Below are 22,332 nucleotides of genomic sequence, written 5' to 3'. Positions count from 1 at the left end.
TAGAAATGCAAATGAGGCTCAGCAATCTTCCATGCTTAGCCTCATTTGCATATCTCTGGCGCAACATCGCGCCAGTGTAGACATAGCTCTAGTGTGGCTCATGGTCCCATGCAGTGGCAGCTAGGCCAGAGCAACAACTAAGAACAAGAGACCTCTACAGGGCTGAAAGGCAGCTGGCTTTTAGAACAAAGGGTAGAGGCTCCTATATTAAGCTCCAGATGTCCCAGGTTCAAAGCCACCTGGTGGTGGTTATACTGATACAGGATAGAACAACATCTTTCTGAAAGATTAACAGAGAATTGCAATGTGATGCTTTCCTGATGAACTGTAAAAACATCGCAACCAGAATTAAAAACTAACATCATTAGTAGCTAGAATGGGGAGTCTGCAAAATTTAGTTACCATGGAGAATCTCTACCTCATCTCAGCAAACCATTTTTTCACTCCCAGGGGACCCTCTCAAGCTGCAGTTCTCTAGTGTCTATTTTCTTCTGTTCCAGCTGCTCTTGGAGACAAGGGAGTTGTCTGGGAGTCCCGACAACCTGAGAGTCCACAGAGGCTGGGAACAGGAATGACAAATGGGACTGTCCAGTTTGCTGACTGTCAGACATGTGAGACTCAGACGCTGGCTCGGAGCGCTCGGCCATTCTGTAGCAGTAAGGGAATTTACTCCCTCTGCTGTGTAAGATTTTGGTGAGTTGTTTTTTTTCGGTATGGCAGTTAGTGCTATGGGCTCAGAAAGAGTTTCATGGTTCAAGGCAAGAACCATCTAGGAAGGAATTCAACAAGATAGTGCCTGGAAGTGCTTAGTGTCATCAGAAACACCAAGGGGTTTACCTGGTAAAATTGGAAATAGATAATTATTTATATTTAAGATCAGTTCCTTTTCTCTCACTTTGTCTTTCCATCTCTCCCAGTAGCTTTTTTGAGAGTTGTGTGGTTTCTCCTCTGGTTTGTTCCATTTATCCAATTCAGCATCTTCCTTGACCTGCTGGGAAGTACATTGCTAGCCTTTGCACTGGGTTTCTGTGTTTCCAGAAGATTCCCAACAAGAAGGGGTTATAGGGTACGTCTAGACTACCGCATTTTGTCGACAGAAGTTTTGTCGACAGTATCTGTCGACAAAACTTCCGTCGACAAAGAGCGTCCAGACACATTGAGTTCTGTCGACAAAGCAAGCTGCTTTGTCGACAGAACCCCGTAGTCTGGATGCAACCCTACAGGCAATAACACCTTCTGTCGACAGAACTCTGTCGACAGAAGGTGTTATGCCTCCTAAAATGAGGTTTACCAGCGTCGACAAAACTGCTGAGTTCTGTCGACGTTATGTCGACAGAACTCAGCGGTAGTGTAGACGCTGGTATAGTTTTGTTGACAAAAGTACACTTTTGTCGACAAAACTTGGTAGTCTAGACACACCCATAGAGTGCCCAGATCCTGCTTGCAAATGCTGCCTTCATTGTATCACTCTAGATTGACACTGGCTTCCCTGAGAGCCCTATCAAGGCCCAGGTGTACTGAGAGCCCCTTCTTTCAGCCCTTCTCTGAGAATGCTACATAATCTGGGGGTTTCCCTCAGATCCTCTCAGCATCCTCACAGAACAGTGCTCTGTGTAGCACGACCCAAAGCCATGATTTTCACAGCTGGGTGCCAAAATAGGGTGAACCTTGGTATCACTGAGGTCAATGGTAAAACTGCCAATATGGCCAGGAGTTGACCCTAAATCCACATGTACGGACTTAAATGAATGGCCTGATTTACAAAGCCTCCAGTGACTTCAAATGGAGTTTCTCCATGTCCTCTATGGAGGGTGAGCTTGTTTAGACCAAAGAAGAACTGAGAGGAGATTTGCTGAGATCTCAAAGTCAGAAGATTAAAGGTTGAAAACAATCAGGATAACAATTTCATCAGGAAGGCAGAGAAGTCTGCTCTCTCTTTTCTCCTGCATCTCTGGAGAGGACACAGAGTTCTGAAAGGGAGTGCAAACAAATGGATCTCTTTGGCTGAGAGGAACCTAGCAGAGTTGAAAAGTGGGTGGTGAGGGCACAGGACATGCAGTATCCAGAGCAGAATGGCCCAGAGTTTGGAAACCAGGTGAATCCTGCTGACGGCACAGATCAAAGAGATATAACACCTCCTGCGATGAGGGAGTGATTCAGTCTGTAACATAATCTGGACTGCAGCCCACGGGCCACCCCACCTCCCGTAAGGAATCCCACTGCATTCTCATGGCAACGTCAGCAATTGTCAACACAGAAAAGCTGCCTCAGGAAGGCGGCCTGGGATTCTAACTGGCTGCAGCACATTAAAGGTTGGTCACTGTGAGGAAAAGTTACTCACGCTGGCTCCTTTCAGTTCTGCATCCCTCTCTCCTTCCTCAGGCTGAGCTGACCTTCTGGGGCTCCCTGCCCCCTCCCCTCAGGAAATCAGTTCATGTTCCTCTCCCCCTGTTCCCTGGTGCAGGCAGACTCTGAGTTTAATTTAAACCAGTGGTCTCCAACCTTTCTACACCCAAGATCACTTTTTAAATGACAGACCAAGCCAAGATCTACCGCCCTGCCCCTTCCTTGAAGCCCCTCCCTTTCCTTGAAGCTCAGTGAGGGTGCACCATGCTCCACATGGGCTGGCGCAGAGGAGAAGCTGCCTGGCCAGCTGTCTGTGGCCTTCAGGCTGGAGGAGGCTGAACTGCGCTCCAGCTGATCGGGTGGCTTCCCCTCTGCGCCTGCCCACGTGGAGCTTGGTGCACCCTGGCTGAGCGCCATGGCCAGCTGGCCAGGAAGCCGCTTCTCTTCGCTCCCGCCCGGCTGTCCTGCGCTCAGCCCGGGAAGCTTTCTCCAGCACAGCTGGAGCCTGATGTAACCTCCCTGGTCTGAGCGCAGGGCAGCCGGACTGGAAGTAAGAGAAGCAGCTGCCCGGCCAGCTGGCCATGGCGCTCAGCCAGGGTGCACCAAGCTCCACGTGGGCAGGCTCAGAGGAGAAGCCGCCAATCAGCTGGAGCGCGGGGCAGCCTCTTTCAGCTGAAAGCCACAGTCAGCTGGCTGGGGTGTTTCAGCCCTCCCGACCTCCGAGCTCCCACCATTCCTCGCAGCTACTCATCTGTGTTGTTGTTCGCTGAGTAGCTGCTCCTCAAATGAGGAAATCTAATGTAAATGTACTGCGCAGGCGCGCAGTTCAGAGAGGGCTCAAGAGCTACTCTTAGAGCCCCTGAGATCTACCGGTAGATCGCGATCTACTGGTTGGTGACCACGGATTTAGACTGTGGAGGTGTTTCTCTGAGCTATGGCTACAGGGCCTGAAACATTTCTTACATCCTGTGAGAGGGATTTCACTGTCTGGAAGTTCTGGAAATGGCAGGACTTACAGGGATGAGAGGGAAGGACTGGGGATTGTGGGGCAAGACAGGATAGACACACTACCAGTGATAGAGGCAGGGAGGGAGGGGTACACAGCCAGGAGACCATAAGAACATAAGAACAGCCGTACTGGGTCAGACCAAAGGTCCATCTAGCCCAGTAGCCTGTCTACCAACAGTGGCCAGCACCAGGTGCCCCAGAGAGGGTGGACCGAAGACAATGATCAAGCGATTTGTCTCCTGCCATCTCTCTCCAGCCTCTGACAAACAGAGGTCAAGGACACCATTTTATCCCATGTCTAATAGCCTTTTATGGACCTAACCCCCATGAAATTATCTAGCTTCTCTTTAAACTCTGTGGGTATGTCTACACTACAAAGTTAGTTCGAACTAACTTTCATAGCCGCTACACTAGCGCTCCGTTAGTTCGAATTTAATTCAAACTAACGGAGCGCTTAGTTCGAACTAGGTAATCCTCATTCCACGAGGATTAAGCCTAGTTCGAATTTACTAGTTCGAATTAAGGGGTATGTAGACCCTTAATTCGAACTAGTGGGAGGCTAGCCCTCCCCAGCTTTCCCTGGTGGCCACTCTGGCCAACACCAAGGAAACTCTATTGCCACCCTCCCAGCTCCGAACCCCTTAAAGGGGCACGGGCTGGCTACGGTGCCCGTGCCAGGTCCAAGCCTGCCAGCACCCAGCTAGAAGACCCTGCACCTGGCACGGCTCAAGCCAGCCACCCAATGCCCCCCAGCCCTCCCCCTCTTCCTGGGACCAGGCTGGCGGCTCCCGGGTGCTTGCCCGGGACCACAAGAGGCAGGCACCCGCCTGGTCTAGTGCAGACACCGTGGTCCTCGTCCACGAGGCACAGGAAAGTGGCTGTTTAGGGCAGGGGAGCTGCCAGCCTGGCCACCCGGGAGCAGGTGTGCATGAAAATTAAAGTGGTCCACTGAGACCCCCCCGACCCTGAGCCCTGAGCTTACAATAGCCGCCCTGGGTCAGACCAAAGGTCCAATCTAGCCCAGTAGCCTGTCTGCTGACAGTGGCCAGCACCAGGTGCCCCAGAAAGGGTGGACCGAAGACAATGATCAAGCAATTTTGTCTCCTGCCATCCTTCTCCAGCTTCTGACAAACAGAGGACAGGGGCACAATTTCTATCCCCTGACTAATAGCCTTTTATGGACCTAACCACCATGAAATTAACTAGCTTCTCTTTAAACTCTGTTATAGTCCTAGCCTTCACAGCTTCCTCTGGCAAGGAGTTCCACAGGTTGACTACACGCTGTGTGAAGAAGAACTTTCTTTTATTCGTTTTAAACCTGCTACCCATTAATTTCATTTGGTGTCCTCTAGTTCTTCTATTATGGGAACTAATAAATATTTTTCTTTAGCCGCCCACTCCACACCACCCATGATTTTATATACCTCTATATAACCTTGTCAAAGGCTTTCTGAAAATCCAAGTAAACTATATCTACTGGATCCCCTTTGTCTACATGTTTGTTAATCCCTTCAAAGAACTCTAAGGCTGTGTCTACACTGCACCCCTTTTCTGGAAAAGGGATGCAGATGAGACAAGTCGGAATTGCAAATGAAGCGGGGGATTTAGATATCCCCCGCTTCATTTGTATAAACATGGATGCTGCTTTTTTCCAGCTCGGGGCTTTGCTGGAAAAAAGTGCCGGTCTAGACGGGGCTCTTTCGGAAAATAAAGCCTTTTCCGAAAGGTCCCTTATTCCTCTTAAAATCAGGAATAAGGGACCTTTCGGAAAAGGCTTTATTTTCCGAAAGATCCCCGTCTAGACTGGTGCTTTTTTCCGGTAAAGCCCCGAGCTGGAAAAAAGCAGCAGCCATGTTTATACAAATGAAGCGGGGGATATCTAAATCCCCCGCTTCATTTGCAATTCTAACTTGTCTCATCTGCATCCCTTTTCCGGAAAAGGGGTGCAGTGTAGACACAGCCTAATAGACTAGTAAGATAGGATTTCCCTTTACAGAAACCATGTTAATTTTTGTCCAACAAATTATGTTCTTTTACATGCTTCACAATTTTATTCTTCGTTATTGTTTCAACTAATTTGCCCGGTACTGAAGTTAGACTTACCGGTCTGTAATTGCCAGGATCGCCTCTAGAGCCCCTTTTAAATATTGGTGTCACGTTGGCTACGTTCCAGTCATTAGGTACGGAAGCCGATTTAAAGGATAGGTTACAAAGCACACATAATAGCTCAGCAATTTCCCATTTGAGTTCTTTTAGAACCCTTGGATGAATGCCATCCGGTCCCGGAGATTTGTTAACATTAAGTTTTTCTATTTGTGCCAAAACCTCCTCTAATGACACTTCAGTCCGGGACAGTTCCTCCAATTCATCACCCACAAAGGACGGTGCAGATTCGGGAATCTCCCCAACATCCTCAGCCATGAAGACTGAATCAAAGAAATCATTTAGTTTCTCCGCAATGGCTTTATTGTCCTTGATTGTTCCTTTTATAGCTTGATCATCTAGGGGACCCACAGGTTTTTTAGCAGGCTTCCTGCTTCTAATATACTTAAAAACATTTTGTTATTTCTATTTGAGTTTTTGGCTAGCTGTTCCTCAAAATCTTTTTTTGCTTTTCTTATTACATGTTTACACTTGATTTGACAGGGTTTATGTTCCTTTCTATTTATCTCACTAGGGCTGTGTCCAGACTCCATGCCTCCGTCGACGGAGGCATGTAGATTAGCCAGCTCGGAAGAGGGAAATGAAGCCGCGATTAAAATAATCGCGGCTTCATTTAAATTTAAATGGCTGCCCCGATCTGCCGATCAGCTGTTTGTCGGCAGATCGGGAAAGTCTGGACGCGATGCCCCGACAAAGAAGCCTTTCTTCATCGACACAGGTAAGCCTCGTGAAACCAGGTTTACCTGTGTCGATGAAGAAAGGCTTCTTTGTCGGGGCATCGCGTCCAGACTCTCCCGATCTGCCGACAAACAGCTGATCGGCAGATCGGGGCAGCCATTTAAATTTAAATGAAGCCGCGATTATTTTAATCGCGGCTTCATTTCCCTCTTCCGAGCTGGCTAATCTACATGCCTCCGTCGACGGAGGCATGGAGTCTGGACACAGCCTAGGATTGGACTTCCATTTCTGAAAAGATACCTTTTTGTCCCTCACTGCGTCTTTTACATGGTGGTTAAGCCACGGTGACACTTTTTTAGGTCTCTTGCTATGTTTTTTAATTTGGGGTATACATTTAAGTTGGGCCTCTATTATGGTGTCTTTAAAAATTTTCCATGCAGCTTTCAGGGATTTGGCTCTAGTCACTGTGCCTTTTAATTTCTGTTTAACTAACCTCTTCATTTTTGTGTAATTCACCTTTTTGAAATTAAATGCCAGGGTGCTGGACTGCTGAGGTGTTCTTCCCACCTCAGGAATGTTGAATGTTGTTATATTATGGTCACTATTCCCAAGCGGTCCTGTAATGGTTATATCCTGGATCTGATCCTGCACTCCACTCAGGACTAAATCGAGAATTGCCTGTCCCCTTGTGGGTTCCTGCACCAGCTGCTCCAAGAAGCAGTCATTTAAGCCATTGAGAAATTTTATCACTGCTTCTCTTCCTGAGGTGCCATGTATCCAGTCAATATGGGGGTAATTTAAGTCCCCCATTATTATAGAGTTCTTTATTTTGGTAACCTCTCTAATCTCCCTCAGCATTTCAATGTCAGTATCGCTGTCCTGGTCAGGTGGTCGGTAATATATCCCTAGTGCTAATTTCTTATTATTGGAGGATGGAATTACTATCCATAGCGATTCTATTGAACATGTTGATTCACTTAATATTTTTATTTCATTTGATTCTACATTATCTTTCACATACAGTGCCACTCCGCCACCCACCCGGCCTATTCTATCCTTTTTATATATTTTATATCCTGGTATGATTGTGTCCCACAGACTTTCCTCATTCCACCAGGTTTCAGTGATGCCTATTATGTCAATCTCCTCCTTTAATACGAGGTACTCTAGTTCACCCATCTTATTAGTCAGACTCCTAGCATTTGTGTACAAGCACTTTAAAAATGTGCCACTGCTTATTTGTCTGCCCTTCCCTGATGCATTGGATTCTGTTTGTCATACCGGCAGTGTCATACTTTCAGTGTCGTCTGGTCAGGGTATTTGGGGTGGTCCTGGTACGCTCCTGACAGGACCTCTACTCCGTCAGTGATGATCAACTTTTGGCTGTGTGCGTCAATATCGGTGCTCCCTTATCTAGAGTGTTAGACCCCATGCAGTTGGGTCAACACAGGAGATCTCTGAGAGCCCCCAGAAACAACAGATGCATGCAAGGATCAAATCAATTGAGCAGATTTATTGTCAAATGTGATGCTCTAACAGTTGGTAGCAGAAATTCTCAATGCTACACCACTGTGTATGTGACCCGCATTGACAATGTACCAACACATATGTGGCCTATTGCCATATAACAGATATTAACTGTGATTAGCCAGAGTTAAGCCAATGTTCATTCTGTAAGTCTAGGCAATGACACCTGCCGTTTCAGGCGCCTAACCACCGCCCCCCCCCCCAGGTTGGTTGGAGAGTTCCCTTTGTGGTGTCCTTCTATAGATAGGTACAAACAACTTACATCAGTTCTTTACGTACCAGGTTGCCACCCTCTGTAGCCTAATTACCACCCCTCACCTTATGGAAGGGAGGCTTACCTTCTATCCTTCATCCTGTCAATGTTGACCCGGTCCTGAACCCAGATCGGTATGTGCATAGCTTCTAGGGAGTCTTTGTACCAAGACATTCCTTACTAAGATGTTCTGCTGTTCCCTTTCAGCTTATAGTCTGTACCTGGTGCCTCCCTGTGTCCTAACTTACCCAATCACACAATTATCACTAGGGACTCTTTCTTGGCTCCTGTGTTGCTGAACTAAAGTTTTGCTCAGTAGATTCCAGGCTTGTTGCTGTTTTCATTTTACAGGCCTCTATTCAGGCCTGCTGACTCCGTGATACTGACCCTCGACTTACTACACCATCTTCATACATGATAGTGAACCCCTAACAGTAAAAACGGTGAAGAGAAAGGGAGATGATGACTACTGAATTTTTCAAAAGCAGCAGATAGACTTGTGTGCATTTGTGGATAGGTCTCATTTGCAGTGAGAGTCTGTTTTAAAAAAGAGAGAGATAGAGAATTTCATGATTTAACATGCAGCATTTGCTTCAAAATACCTCGAGGGTATTGCACACTCACACACACACACACACACACACACACACACACAAAGCAAGGAGTTGCAGCGAAAAATGAACATTGGACAAAATAGCTTTCTGCCATGGTCAAAAAAAGGTGGGAACTTCAACGCCACAAGATTTGCAAGCTCATACAGCACTATTCCAGAGAAGAAGCCTTTTACTGATGGGGATTACATGAAGAGATTCCTGCTAAAAATTGGTCATGGACTATTTGGCGTGTTTCATAACAAATTGACGAGTTTCACAGAAAATTCAAGGCGTGCCATTATCGGCAACAACAATCCATGACAGAGCTGTGAAAATGGCCCAACAAACTGACAAGGAACAAATGCAACATTTGAGTATGGCTACTTATTTTTTACTAGCAGAAATACCCGGCATCTCCCAGGGAAAATATAGTAAAAGGCATGATGAATGAACTACATCAATGACATTAACATAGCATGTTTTATTGGACATACTTTTCTCTTATGTATTACTTTAAGAAATTAACATAGCTAGTGATATGCTTATAAAACAACAAATCCCATACGGTCCCTTTTCTCAATCTTCACAAATCAGGAAGGCCCATCTTCCCCTAACGACTCTATGCAAACCAATGCCTGCAGCCTCCTTGCCAGAAGTCCTGAGAAATGGAGGAGATGTCTCCTGGGCTCTTCAGCAGCAGCAAATCACTGATCCCCAAGTAGCCACTCCCCGAGTGCCTTCAGTGCACGCACCATGGGGCAACCTGAATGGACTTCCTAGTGGTAGCTGGAGCGGTTGCATTGATCAGATAGAGCGAAAGACCTTCAGACTAGGTGCAATTAGTGATATCTAGATGATCAGAACATGCAGCTCCTGAACTTACCTATTCTAATGAGAATAGGCTGTTCTGAGTGTACCGTGTCCTCTTCAGGCTCCATGGTTCTCAAAACCTTGTCCTCCTACCCGCCTCCTCTTTGTACTGTGAGCTGAATCCTGCAAAGGGCATAATGTCTGTGGCACTTGCTGATAACACACACTTCCCTGCCAGGAAAACACAGGCAGCCCAAAGGAGGGCGAGTGGTGGGATGGCTCTGTTTGGTGCATGGGGAGGGTAGCAACTTTAATTTCCAGAAGGGGTTCAGTCGGAGCCTAGCTGTGTGAAAATGTTGAGAGGCTGTGATAGCTGGAGGTTTCTCCCAGACACAATTAGGAAGTCTAGACCCCAGCCAGCATCAGTGACATTTGGGTCTGTCCTGGAGACCTGCTGGTGCCCTAGTATGGGGGAGGTTGCTGATTCTCTGCCCCACTGCAGCCTCTCGCCTATGGGCTTTTCCTTGATGGTGCTGCAGGTGCCCAATGTTTTATCCTCTAGGATCTCGTAGTTGCAGTTTATGTGACATGCTTAACAGAAAAATCCAGCAAATGCCTATGATCAGGCGCTACTAAAAGCTAATTATCAGTGGGCCCAATTGAGGCTCTGGGGGAACCAATTTCGAGATATAACAAATCCAGTTATTTAAATTAGGAAATCAATAGTATCAGTGCAAAATTTGGTGCTTCTAGCTCTTCCCGTTTCAGACATCTTTCGGAATTATCAGTGGGCCCAATTGGGGTTCTGGAGGAACTGGGGGAACCGATTTCAATATATGTCCAATCCAGTGATTGAAGTTAGGAAATCTGTGCAAAATTTTATGTTTCTATGGTCAGGAGCTACTAAAAGCTAATCATCAGTGGGCCCAATTGGGGTTCCGGGAGGGGACTGATTTTGAGATATAACCAATCCAGTTATTTAAGTTAGAAACGAAGTTTACAGGATCGGTCAGTAAAGGCTTCCCCAGCCAACAGATCCATGTCTAGACTGCTGCACTGTGCTGGATCTGCTGATGGTTTGCACAGCACAGCGGCCATGTTTATTTTAATGAAGCGGGGATTATTTGCTTATGCCGGGTAAACTAGTTTACATGTATCCATCAACAGAGCCATGCAGTCTTGACATACATTAGGTGTCAAAAACCGCTCAGAGTGTGAACTGGAACAATGCTGAATAGTCTGGGATACAGCGCCCCGATTAATCGATAGACACCTTTACCGTCTCTTATCACACACAGGAAATCACATTCTGCAGGTGCATCTCCTCACTTTGTCACGAAGCTCTTTGGTTTTGGCCCCATAAATTATGGGGTTGAGCATGGGAGAGATGAGGAGATAGACGTTGGCCAAGATCACTTGAGTATGGGGAGCGATGCTCTGAACGAATCTTTGCGTCAAGCTGTTCAGGTATCCTGGAGTATAAGTGGTCAGCATTACACATATGTGGGCTGTGCATGTGTTGAAGGCTTTCTGGTGGGCTTTCCTGGAGGAGATTCTGAGGACGGCCCTGATGATCAGACCGTAGGACAGAGCAATGAGCATCAGGTCTAACCCACTGACCACAAACGATACCACCAAGCTGTATATGCTGTTGACTGTGATGTCCCCACATGACAGCTTTGCCACAGCCATGTTCTCACAGTGCGTATGGGCAATTGTGTGGTTGGCACAAAATGGCAGCCAGCTTAAGAACAGAGGCAGAGGCAGCATACAGAGAACACCTCTTATCAAACCTACAAACCCTAACACAGTAATTCTTGTATTGCTGAGGATGGTGGCATATCTAAGGGGGTTGCATATGGCAACATAGCGATCAAAGGCCATTGTGACCAGAATGGCGGACTGCGTAAAAGCAATTGTGTTAAGAAAGAAAGTCTGGGTAAAGCAGCCACCCGCCGTAATGCCATTCCAATTGAACCAAAATATACACAGGGCCTTCGGCAAGGTGGAGGTGGATTTAGCAATGTCGGTGAGCGCCAGCATGCACATCAGTAGGTACATCGGCTTTTGCAGGGTCTGATCTTTGCCCACAACAAACAGAACTGTGAAATTTCCCAACAGGGTGATAAAGTAGGACATAGCGAAAGGGATGGAAATCCAGATGTGGGCATTTTCCAAGCCAGGAATGCCTGTTAGTATGAAAGTTGACTGATGAGAGGGTGTGAGGTTGAAACCTGCCATGAATGATCAGTTCATAGATTGGCCTTAGAAGTTCTCATGCTTCCTGTGAAGGGAGAGAAGCACGGAAATGGGATTACACACTTTACACATCAATTAGTATAATAAATAGTTTATAGTTAACAATCTAGTAATCACTATCCCTATCTAGAAATCTAATAATCTGTATCGCTATCGCTATCCATATCTCTGTCATCTATCTGTCTTTATGTCTGTATCTATATCTAGATAGATATCTATACCTAAGTTTAGATATGAATAGAGATAGTGATACAGATTTCTATATATATATATATCTAGATCCATATCACTATCTCTATTTATATAGATCTAATTCTAGATACATATGTTAAAATGATATCTAAACATAGATCTGTATGTAAAAATTAGAGCTAAATCGATAGAAGTTCTGAGAGGGACCTAAGCAAGTCGAGCCTATGAGGAGTATAATGGAAGAGAAACATCAGTGTCAATAATTGCAAGATAAATTCCCATTGTAGGGAAAAGCATGAACTTTTCAAACACCTAACCAGGTTCTTATTCAATTATATGAACTCAGCAGAGGGACGTGGGGATCATGGAACACAATTCTTTGAAACACGGCTCTCAGTGCAAGAGTGGTAGGAAACTAAAGAAACTATTTTGATCTAGGAAAAGTGGGAGGCAGAATCTTAGAGAAAAGACAACTGCATGAGATCAGTCATTCCATGCTTCATTCTCTCTGGACTCTTCTGTGCGTACTTCTGTGTGTAGTATCGTGAACCCATCTCACACCAAATATTGATGAACTAGAGGAGTTCAGACCCAGAGAAGAAGATGGGAAATTCTTATATAGGAAGAAGTTGAAAAAAGTTGGAATGTTACCTCACAAAGGTGATGAATAAGAGTGACATGACAAAAATCTGTATAATACTAATGGTAGGGAACAGATAAAGAATGTGTTCTCTCTGTCTTATACAACAAAATCAAAATTTGTGATTCAGAATGCTTTTTATCACTCAGGGCCTAACCAGTCTGAGGAACACATGTCACAAGAGGAAGCTGAGACCATGTTCTAAGCAACAATCAGGAAGGGTTTGGACAATTACATGGATAGTACAACTATCCAGGTACAATAGTTACAGATAAATATTTTGGAAAGTCCGTACCTCAATGGCACAGGCCAATCTGTCTGATGGGCATAGGGTGACATCCCCATGATGGGGAAGTCACTCCCACCCATCTCCCTAATGCTGGGGATTTTACACATTCTTCTGCAGCACCTGGGGCTTTCACTCTCAAAGAGAAGGTAGACCATAGTCCTGATCTGTGATGCCAAATGGACACAAAGTGGAGATTGTTAGACTGAGCTAAAGTTTGTGCTCATTGGGAAGTTCATGAACAGGAGAAAGATGATTCTAAAGGCCTTGGTACTTAGGGCTGCAGTCTTCCAACTCTGTCACTTCCCATGTTGCTTTTGGTGCATCAGTTTCTTGCAAGCACCAGTTTTATCTGGGACATAACTGGAAGGTGTTAACAGACAAGTGTAAGCAGAGACTCATGTGAGCAGTTCTTCTGCTTGCCCTCCTCATGCCTCAGTATCTACATTTGCACATGGCACAAAAATTAGGGGATCATAAATAGTGAAGTGGAGCAGATACCGATTGAGTGCAATCTGGAGAAGTTGGCAAAGTGGGTTGGAGCAAATAAAATGTGTGCTCCTAGAGCAATGGAGATATCTACCTCTAGGAAAAAAGAACGTAGGTGATGCTCAAATGATGGGGGACAATCCCTGGAAGCACAAGTTCTCAAAAAAATGTTTTGGGGGAGATGAAAGAATAATTAAAGCAAACATGAGCTCCCAGTTTGATTGGGTGGCCCAAAGAATCTCTTTCATCTTTTTCCTCCTTCATCTTTTGAAAAAACTCCCTCTTCCCCATCCACACACGCCTTTTTGGGAAAGAGCTTTTGGAAGAAGACTTCTTCCTCATAGAATAAGCATTACCAATGTCAGAAAAACCCCTCTGGTCTTTTGATTTTCATTCAGAAGAACACAATTGCAAAGTGGACATAACTGACATTTTTTCAGAAGAATATCCTGAGGTAAAGAAATTATTTTACCTCTGTATTGGGCACTGGTGTGACGGCAGCTGGAATCCATTGCCTAGTTCTGGTCTCCATGGTTCAAGGTGGATACTGAAAGGCATTCCAAGAGAAATTACAAGAATTAGTAAAAGATTTCAAACCCTGTCTCATAGCAATAGACTCAAAGATCTCAATCTCTTTAGTTGAACAAATACAGTTAAAGAGTGGCTTTATGACAAACCCTATTATCTAGATGTGGACCACATACTTAATAATATACTTTTCAGCCGAGCATACACAGATTTAGGTGGATGTATTGTCTGGAAGTTGAAATTAAAAGAAATTCTAACTGGAAACAGTGACAAACATCTTTTAACCTTGAGAATAATTTACTGTAGAACATTTTCTGAAAGGACACGGCAGATTCTTCATAACTGAGAAGTTTTAAATTAAAGTTGGATAATTCTCTACAAGAATTAAGAGTACGTGGTCATAACGTTTCCTCCTAGCCGTGGAATCTGTGCACTTTTCCCCAGGACCCAGCAGGGGGCACTTTCCCATCTATTGAGCTGAATGATCGTTGTCAGGCAAAATTCTCCTGTGATTGTCGCAGCTTGGAAATGTGACTTTACTTGTGTATTTCACAACACTGAGAGATCCTGTTACCGTCTTTGTGGATGAATGTTAATGGTGAGAAAAACACGATTTGACCTTTCCAACCTTTGCCATGAAAGAGAAACAGAGCTGGTCAGCAAATGATTCCAGAGCAGCTCTCAGTGGCCCCTAGACATGGCACGTGTATTAGTACCAGGCCACAGATGTCCCATTCTCATTGTGGAATGCCTACCCCCTTAACCTCCACTGTTGCTTGGTCATCCACCTGCTGCCTCCTTCAAACTCCAGTGCTGCTCAGTTGTCCACATATGTTTCTTTGTTCAACCCCCCCCCCCCTTATTCACCTCAGCCAGCACTAAATTAAGTACCAGACTTGACAGAAACAGTGCTACCACCCCCCAGTGGATTTGAACCAGGGGGCGCTGGTGCTTAGCATAAGAGCTGCTACAGCTAGACCTGTGAAGCCAGCGGATACACAAACAAGGCTGAAGAGCTCCCTTGACCTTATTTCTCTCTGGAAGTGCCACTACATTGGACAGGGACCCACACTGTGCACATGGGTTACCATAGCACGCACGGACCTTCTCTCCATGGACACGGTTCTCTGTGTTCCCACAGTCCCCAGTGCTGCCTGCATCTCTACGAGCCTCCTGCCTCTCCCCAAACCCCCAGCGCTGCCCTCCTGGCTGTGCACCCCTCTCCCCCTACCTCTACCATTGCCAGTGTGTCCATCCTGTTCTCTGCCCCAAAATCCCGGGTCCTGTCCACTCACCCAGAGAGGTCCTGCCATTTCCAGCCCGGACAGACAGTGAAATCCCTCACCCAGGTTGTAACACAGGTGCCAGACACCATAGTGTAACCCGCACACCTAGTGTGATTTCTGAGCAATGCAAGTGGTACCTAGACCACAGCAACAGTTAAGACCAAGAGCCCTAGGCAGTAGGGTTTGGAAGCAGCCTGGCTTTTAGCTCATAGGGTAGAGGCTCCTCTACTCAGCTTCAGAGGTCCCAGATTCAAATCCACCCAGTGGTGGTTACAAGAGCAACAGCTCAGAAAAACACCTCCACATACTCAGAGTCTGCTTGCAGTGGGGAAAATGGGGAGACCAACATGAACTGCTTTTCTGGGGGTGAAGGGAGCCCCAGCAGGTCAGGTCAGCCTGTGCAGGGAAGGACACAAGGATTCAGAAACTGGAAGGAGCCAGCGTGAGTAACTTTTCCTTGCAATGGCAAAGCTTTAGCGTTCTGCAGCCTGTTAGAAACCCAAACCCATCTTCCTGAGGCTGCTTTTCTGTGCTGGCAATTACTGAAATTGCCACGAGAACACAGTGGGATTCCTTACAGAGGAGGGATGGTCCGTACGGTGCCAGACGCCATCTGCCGTAGTGTGGTCCAGGTGATATGCCAGTCTGAGACACCCCTTTATCTCAGGAGATCTTGTATCTCTGGTCTGTGGCTTCAGCAGGATTCACCTTGTTTCCAAACTGTGGGCCTTTGTGATCTGAACACTGCATGTCTTCTGTCTCAATACACCTGGGCCTTGATACTCCTCTAAGAGGCCAGTGTCAATCTAGAGTGAGCCAGTGAAAGCAGAATTTGAGAGCAGAATCCGGGATCCTTCTGAGACCCCCTCGTGTTGGGAATCTTCTGGGAACACAGATGCCCTTTGCAGAGGGTAGGAACGCACTTCCCAGCAGGGCACGGAAGTTGCTGAATTGGAGATATTGAACAAACCACAGGAGAAACCGCACAGCTCCCAAAAGAGTTACTGGGACAGATGGTAGGACAGGGTGAGAGAAAAGGAACTGACCATAAATATAAATAAATATTTGTCTATTTCCAATTTTACTAGGTAAAACCCTTGGTGTTTCTGACAACACTGAACAATTCTAGCCACTTTCTTGTTCAATGCCTTCCCAGGCGGTTCTTGTCTTGAACCCTGAAAGCCTTCGCACTAACTGTAATGCAGAAAGAGGCAACTCACCGAAACTCTAGCCAGAAGAGGCTGGTAATTCCGTTACTGCTACAGAAAGGCTGAGCCCTCCAAGGCAGCATCTGAGTCTCACATGTCTGACAGTCACCAAACTGGGCAGTCCCATTTATCATTCCCTTGCCCGGTCTCTGTGGACTCTCAGTTTGGCAGGACTTCCACACAATTCCCTAGCCACCGTGAACAGGGAGAACAGCAGAAATAGACCCTAGTGAACTGCAGCTTTAGAATATCCCCTGGGAGTGAAGAAAAGATTGGCTGAGACATAGCCCAAAGTCTCAGGGGAACCAAATAAAATTAATAGGCAGCAGGCTTAAAACAAACAAAGGAACATAAGAATGGCTGGACTGGGTTAGACCAAGGGTCCGTCCAGCCCAGTATCCTGTCTGCCAACAGTGGCCAGCACCAGGTGCCCCAGAGAGGGTGGACCGAAGACAATGATCTAGAGCTTTGTCTCCTGCCATCCTTGTCCAGCCTCTGACAAACAGAGGACAGGGACACCATTTCTATCCCCTGGCCTTTTATGGACCTAACCTCCATGAAATTATCTAGCTTCTCTTTAAACTCTGTTATAGTCCTAGCCTTCTCACCCTCCTCAGGCAAGGAGTTGCACAGATTGACTTGAGCAGTTTAGTATCGTCTGCAAACTTTGCCACCTCGCTGTTTGCCCCTTTCTCCAGATCATTTATGAATAAGTTGAAAAGGATTGGTCCCAGGACTGACCCTTGGGAGACACCACTAGTTACCCCTCTCCATTCTGAAAATGTACCATTTATTCCAACCCTTTGTTTCCTGTCTTTTAACCAGTTCTCAGTCCATGAAAGGATCTTCCTTCTTATCCCATGACAACTTAATTTTTGTAAGAGCCTTTGGTGAGGGACCTTGTCAAAGGCTTTCTGAAAATCTAAGTACACTATATCTACTGGATCCCCCTTGTCCACATGTTTGTTGACCCCTCACAGAACTCTAAGGGTATGTCTACACTAGCCCCCTAGTTCAAACTAGGGTGGCTAATGTAGGCATTCGAATTTGCAAGTGAAGCCCGTGATTTAAATATCCTGGGCTTCATTTGCATGTTCTCGGGCGGGTGCCATTTTTAAATCCCCTTAGTTTGAACTGACTGCCTGCGGCTACACGCAGCAGTCAGAAGTTAATCCGAACTAAGTTCTTAGTTCGGATTAACTGATACACCTCATTGCAGGTCGGAAGTGTGTGGGGCCTTCCCTGAAGCTGAGAGCAGCAGCCTGTATGTGCTCCGGGGCTGCCTCCTGAGACCATATGGTGCACACTGCCACTGCACGTGGTTGCATGTGCACAACCATTTGCGTGCTGTCCAGGCTGAGCATGTCGAGTGACAATCACGCCCACCTCCCCCCACCTATGTGTGTCACAACTTGACAGCAGTCACCTGATGATCCCTCCCTGGCGTCAGATGATGCCTGGGAGATGTCCAGGGCCTGGGGTACCAGCTCCAGGGTGAGGGTGACAATGCTGCTGGTGTGCTCCTCCTCTTGCAGCTGATGTCGGTCATCGTCATCATCATCCTCTTCCTCCAGGAGCTCCAGCCGGTGCTCCAAGCCCGAGTCCACCAGTATGTGTGGGGAAAGGGCTTGCCTACCACCCAGTATCTGGTGAAGCTCTCTATAGTACGGGCAGGAGTGTGGTCTTGCTCCGGAGCGAGAGCTGCCCTCCCTAGCTCGGGCGTACCCTTGCCAGAGCTCCTTGGCCTTGCTCCGGACTTGATCAAGGGTGCAGGGGTGGCCATGCACCCATAAATGTCCGCATTGAGGCACTTGGAGGTCAGATCCTTCAGGGCCTCTTCCTTCCTCGACAGCTCCAGGAGAGAAAGGATCTCTGGCCCGGTCCAGGAAGGCACCCGGTGTTTAGTGCCTCTGGGTGGGTCCTGGGACCCCTGGGGCTGCTCCCTGGAAGGACCAGGGGAATCCCAGGGGGCTTGTGGCTCTGCTATCTGTCAGTAGGCCTGTGGCAGTCAGAGCCTCGAAGTCAAGGTCCTGCTGCAAGTATGGCTTCCTGCCACAAGGCTTGCCCCTGGTGCCTGCAGCTTTAATAGCTGCTGGGAGACAGGAACTATAGAGCTGTGATTAGTGTGGATGGAGTGTCCATCAGGGCACCTGTGCTTTTTCCCGGAGGCCTCTTTTTCCCTGCGCTCTTTCGGAAAAGATGTTCTTCCTCGTAGAATGGGGTTTACAATGTCAGAACCCTCCCCGCCCCCTGCGTTCTTTTGATTTTCTTTCAAAAGAACACGAGTGGTATGGACACAGGTGAAGTTTTTTCGAAAAAAGGATGTTTTTCTGAAAAATCCCTGTAGTCTAGACGCACCCCAAATCTCTTTCCTGAAGACTTGCTGCTCAGATTGCTCATGATATGAACTGTGGAACCAGGCCTGGGCCTGTGTTCCCTAACACAAGCCAATCTCTGCCTGTTTGGCATTACGATGATATCCTCATAACGGTGACGTCACCCCCACCCATCTCCCTAAGGGTGGGAGAGTTTACACATTCTTCTGCATCACCTAGGTCTGTCACTCTCATAGAGAAGGCACTAGACTAGCTGGACCAAACAAGGAAAATAACAGAACGTCCCTAATCATCAGCTACAGCCCATCATTAACAATCTACAGCATATCATGGAAAACGATCCCTCACTCTTACAGACCTTGGGAGACTGGCCAGTCCTTGCCTATAGACAATCCCCTAACCTGAAGCAAATCCTTTCTAGCAGCCACACGTCACACCTCTGACACACTCACACAGGCCCTTAGCCCTGCAACAAACCCCTTTGCCAACTCTGTCCACACATCTATACAAGTGACACCATCACAGGACCTAACCACATCAGCTACAACACCAGAGGCTCATGCAACTACACATTGTCTAATGCAGGGGTCGACAACCTATGGCGGTAGAGTCAAATATGGTTCAATAGAGACTCAAATATGGCTCTGTCATCCCCAAATGTCATCCCCAAATATGGCTCTGTCATCCATCCCCAAAATACATGTAACTCTTTTAAATTTAAATGAAAAATTAATTCACACCTCCAGATCAGCTACTAGAAGTGGGCCTCATCCTCCTTGATTGGATCCACCTTGTAATTTCCAGCCTGATTCTGGCCTGCATATTTATATCTGCCTCTGGAAATTTCCACTGCATGCATCTGATGAAGTGGGTCTTTGCCCATGAAAGCTTATGCTCCTACACTTCAGTTAGTCTGTAAGGTGCCACAGGACTCCTCGCCGCTTTTACAGATTCAGACTAATACGGCTACCCCTCTGATACTTAAAATTGAGTAATTAGTCATGTCAAGATTTTTTTAACTATTTTACCTTTAACTGTTCATTTTAATAAGCATCGATCCTCTCCACTCATTGGGGGTTGTGTATATTCCCTTTTTATTTGATTGCTTGAGAAATCTTTCCATAATCGTACGTGATGATAGATATCAACATTTTCATAAGCAGTGGGCAGACTTGTATGCATTTGGGAACAGGTGTGGATCTCCACATTGTCTCATTTATAGCGAGAGATGGTCACAAAACAATACAATAAAAAGACTTTTCCTGTTTCATGATGAAACATGAAGCATGTGCTACAAAACACTCCGAGGGTGATGCACAAATAATTACTTTGTTATTGTTAATCTTTGTATTATCAGCAGGGTTTCCTGAAGGATTGGCTGTAAAAAATCAGGTAAACTTTGTTGACTGGATCATCATACTTATTATACATTTCTAAGTTCAGCATGGTCATTTCTTTCTTTTCACTTTGCCTATCTGAAAACCTAACTTCTATTCATCCTATTTATTCGATAATGGTGAGGCTACATCTGGAGAATTGAATCCTCTTCTGGGTCCCCCAGTATAGAAAGGATGTGGACGCATTTCAGAGGATCCAGAGGAGAGCAACCATACTGATTAGGGGGCTGGAGCTCATGACCTAAAAGGAAAGGCTGAGAGATTTGGGCTTCCTTAATCCAAAGAAGAGAAGCGTGAGGCGGAATTTGATAGCAGCCTTCAACTCCCTGAATGGGGGGTTCCAAAGAGGATGGAGGGAAGCTGTTCTCAGTGGTGTCAGATGGCAGAATAAAGAGCAATGGTCTTAAGTTACAGTGGGCAGCTCTAGATTGGATATTAGGAAACCTGGTTTCCCTAGGATGGGGTTGAAGCATGGGAATGGGTTCCCTAGGGAGGTAGTGGAACCTCCATCCATAGAGGTTTTGAAATCTCGGCTTCACAAAGATCTGTCTGGGATGGTTTAGGTGGGGTTGGTCCTTCCAGGCTGGATTCGATGACTCTTGAGGTCCATGCCAGCGCTAGGATTCTAGGATTCTATAATTCTATGAAACTGATCAAAACCCCTGGTCATGGAGGGACTAATGAAAAGCCACCTTGGCTAAGACAGCTGCAGTGTCTTCTGCCAGTCTAGGAGTTACAGAGAAGCCAAGTGGCAGTGGGTGAGAGTTTGGAGGCTGACAGGGGACAAAAAAAGAGGTAAGGGATGGTCAGCCAGAAGCAGTGGAGAGAGCCGTGCTGGGTGACGGAGTGACAAGACATTAGGGCTACGTCTAGACTGGCATGATTTTCCGGAAATGCTTTTAACGGAAACGTTTTCCATTAAAAGCATTTTCGGAAAAGAGCATCTAGATTGGCAGGACTTCTTGCGGAAAAGCGTCCGTGGCCAATCTAGACGTGCTTTTCCACAAAAAAACCCCGATCGCCATTTTCGCGATCGGGGCTTTGTTGCGGAAAACAAATCTCAGCTGTCTACACTGGCCCTTTTGTGCAAAAGTTTTTCGGAAAAAGACTTTTGCCTGAATGGGAGCAGCATAGTATTTCCACAAAAACACTGACAATCTTACAGGAGATTGTCAGTGCTTTTGCGGAAATTCAAGTGGCCAGTGTAGATACCTGGCAAGTTTTTCCGGAAAAGCGCCTGCTTTTCTGGAAAAAGTGGCCAGTCTAGACACAGCTTAGGTCTCAGGACCTGCTCCAACTGTGAAGTAGAACAATGCAGAACCCAGCCAGACTGGGATAGAGCGCCCCGATTAATGTGGAGACACCAGTACCCTCTCTTGCAACACATGAGCAATCACATTCTGCGGAAGCATTTGCTCACTTTGTCATGAAGCTCTTTGGTTCTGGCCCCATAAATGATGGGGTTGAGCATGGGAGGGCCGAGGAGATAGAAGTTGGCCAAGATAATGTGAATATGGGGAGCGATGCCCTGCCCAAACCGGTGTGTCAAGCTGGTGAAGTAGCCTGGAGTATAATTAAAAACTATCACACAGATGTGGGTAGTTCAGGTGTTGAGGGCCTTCTGGTGGGGCTGTCTGGGAGGAGATTCTGAGGACGGCCCTGAGGATCAGACCATAGGAAAGAGCAATGAGCATCAGGTCTAACCCACTGACTACAAATGCTACCACCAAGCAGTACATGCTGTTGACTTTAATGTCCCCACACGACAGCTTTGCCACGGCCATGTTCTCACAGTATGTATGGGCGATAGTGCGGCTGGCACAAAATGGCAGCCTGCTTAAGAAGAGGGGCAGAGGCAGCATAAGGAGAACAGCTCTTAGCAAACCCACAAGCCCTAAGGTAGCTATTCGTGCATTGCTGAGGATGGTGGTGTATCTGAGAGGATTACATATGGCAACATAGCGATCAAAGGCCATCGTCACCAGGATGGCTGACTGCGTAAAAGAAACTGTGTTAACAAAGAACATCTGGGTGAAGCAGCCACCCGCCGTAATGCCTTTCAAATGGAACCAAAATATACACAGGGTATTCGGCAGGGTGGAGGTGGTTTTGGCGATGTCTGTGAGCGCCAGCATGGAGATCAGCAGGTACATCGGCTTGTGCAAGGCCTTCTCTTGGCCTACAACAAACAGAATTGTCACATTTCCCAAGAGGGTGAAAATGTAGGACATAGCGAAAGGGACGGCAATCCAGACATGGGCGTTTTCCAGGCCAGCGATGCCCATAAGGAGAAATGTCAACTGATTAGAGGAAGTGAGGTTGAAACCTGCCAT

At 46.6% G+C, this 22,332-nt stretch overlaps 1 protein-coding gene and 1 pseudogene across 1 annotated transcript; both read right to left on the bottom strand.

The window, feature by feature from the left end:
- Positions 1 to 10,680: 10,680 nt before the first annotated feature.
- On the bottom strand, positions 10,681 to 11,619 carry LOC142829063 (olfactory receptor 52P1-like). Its single transcript, XM_075926421.2, has one exon. The coding sequence runs from the start codon at positions 11,617 to 11,619 to the stop codon at positions 10,681 to 10,683; it is 939 nt and encodes a 312-aa protein (XP_075782536.2).
- Positions 11,620 to 11,643: 24 nt separating this feature from the next.
- Positions 11,644 to 22,332, bottom strand: LOC149526033 (olfactory receptor 52D1-like; annotated as a pseudogene).

This window comes from Pelodiscus sinensis, chromosome 1 (genome assembly GCF_052426305.1).
Source record: "Pelodiscus sinensis isolate ZL-2025 chromosome 1, ASM5242630v1, whole genome shotgun sequence".
Lineage (NCBI taxonomy): Eukaryota > Metazoa > Chordata > Testudines > Trionychidae > Pelodiscus > Pelodiscus sinensis.
Note: the sequence above shows the minus strand (reverse complement) of the source record. Positions and strands in the feature narration are given on the sequence as shown.

Excerpts from the sequence above, each read along its gene's own strand:
- LOC142829063 (XM_075926421.2), bottom strand. The coding sequence starts at position 11,619 with ATGGCAGGTTTCAACCTCACACCCTCTCATCAGTCAACTTTCATACTA.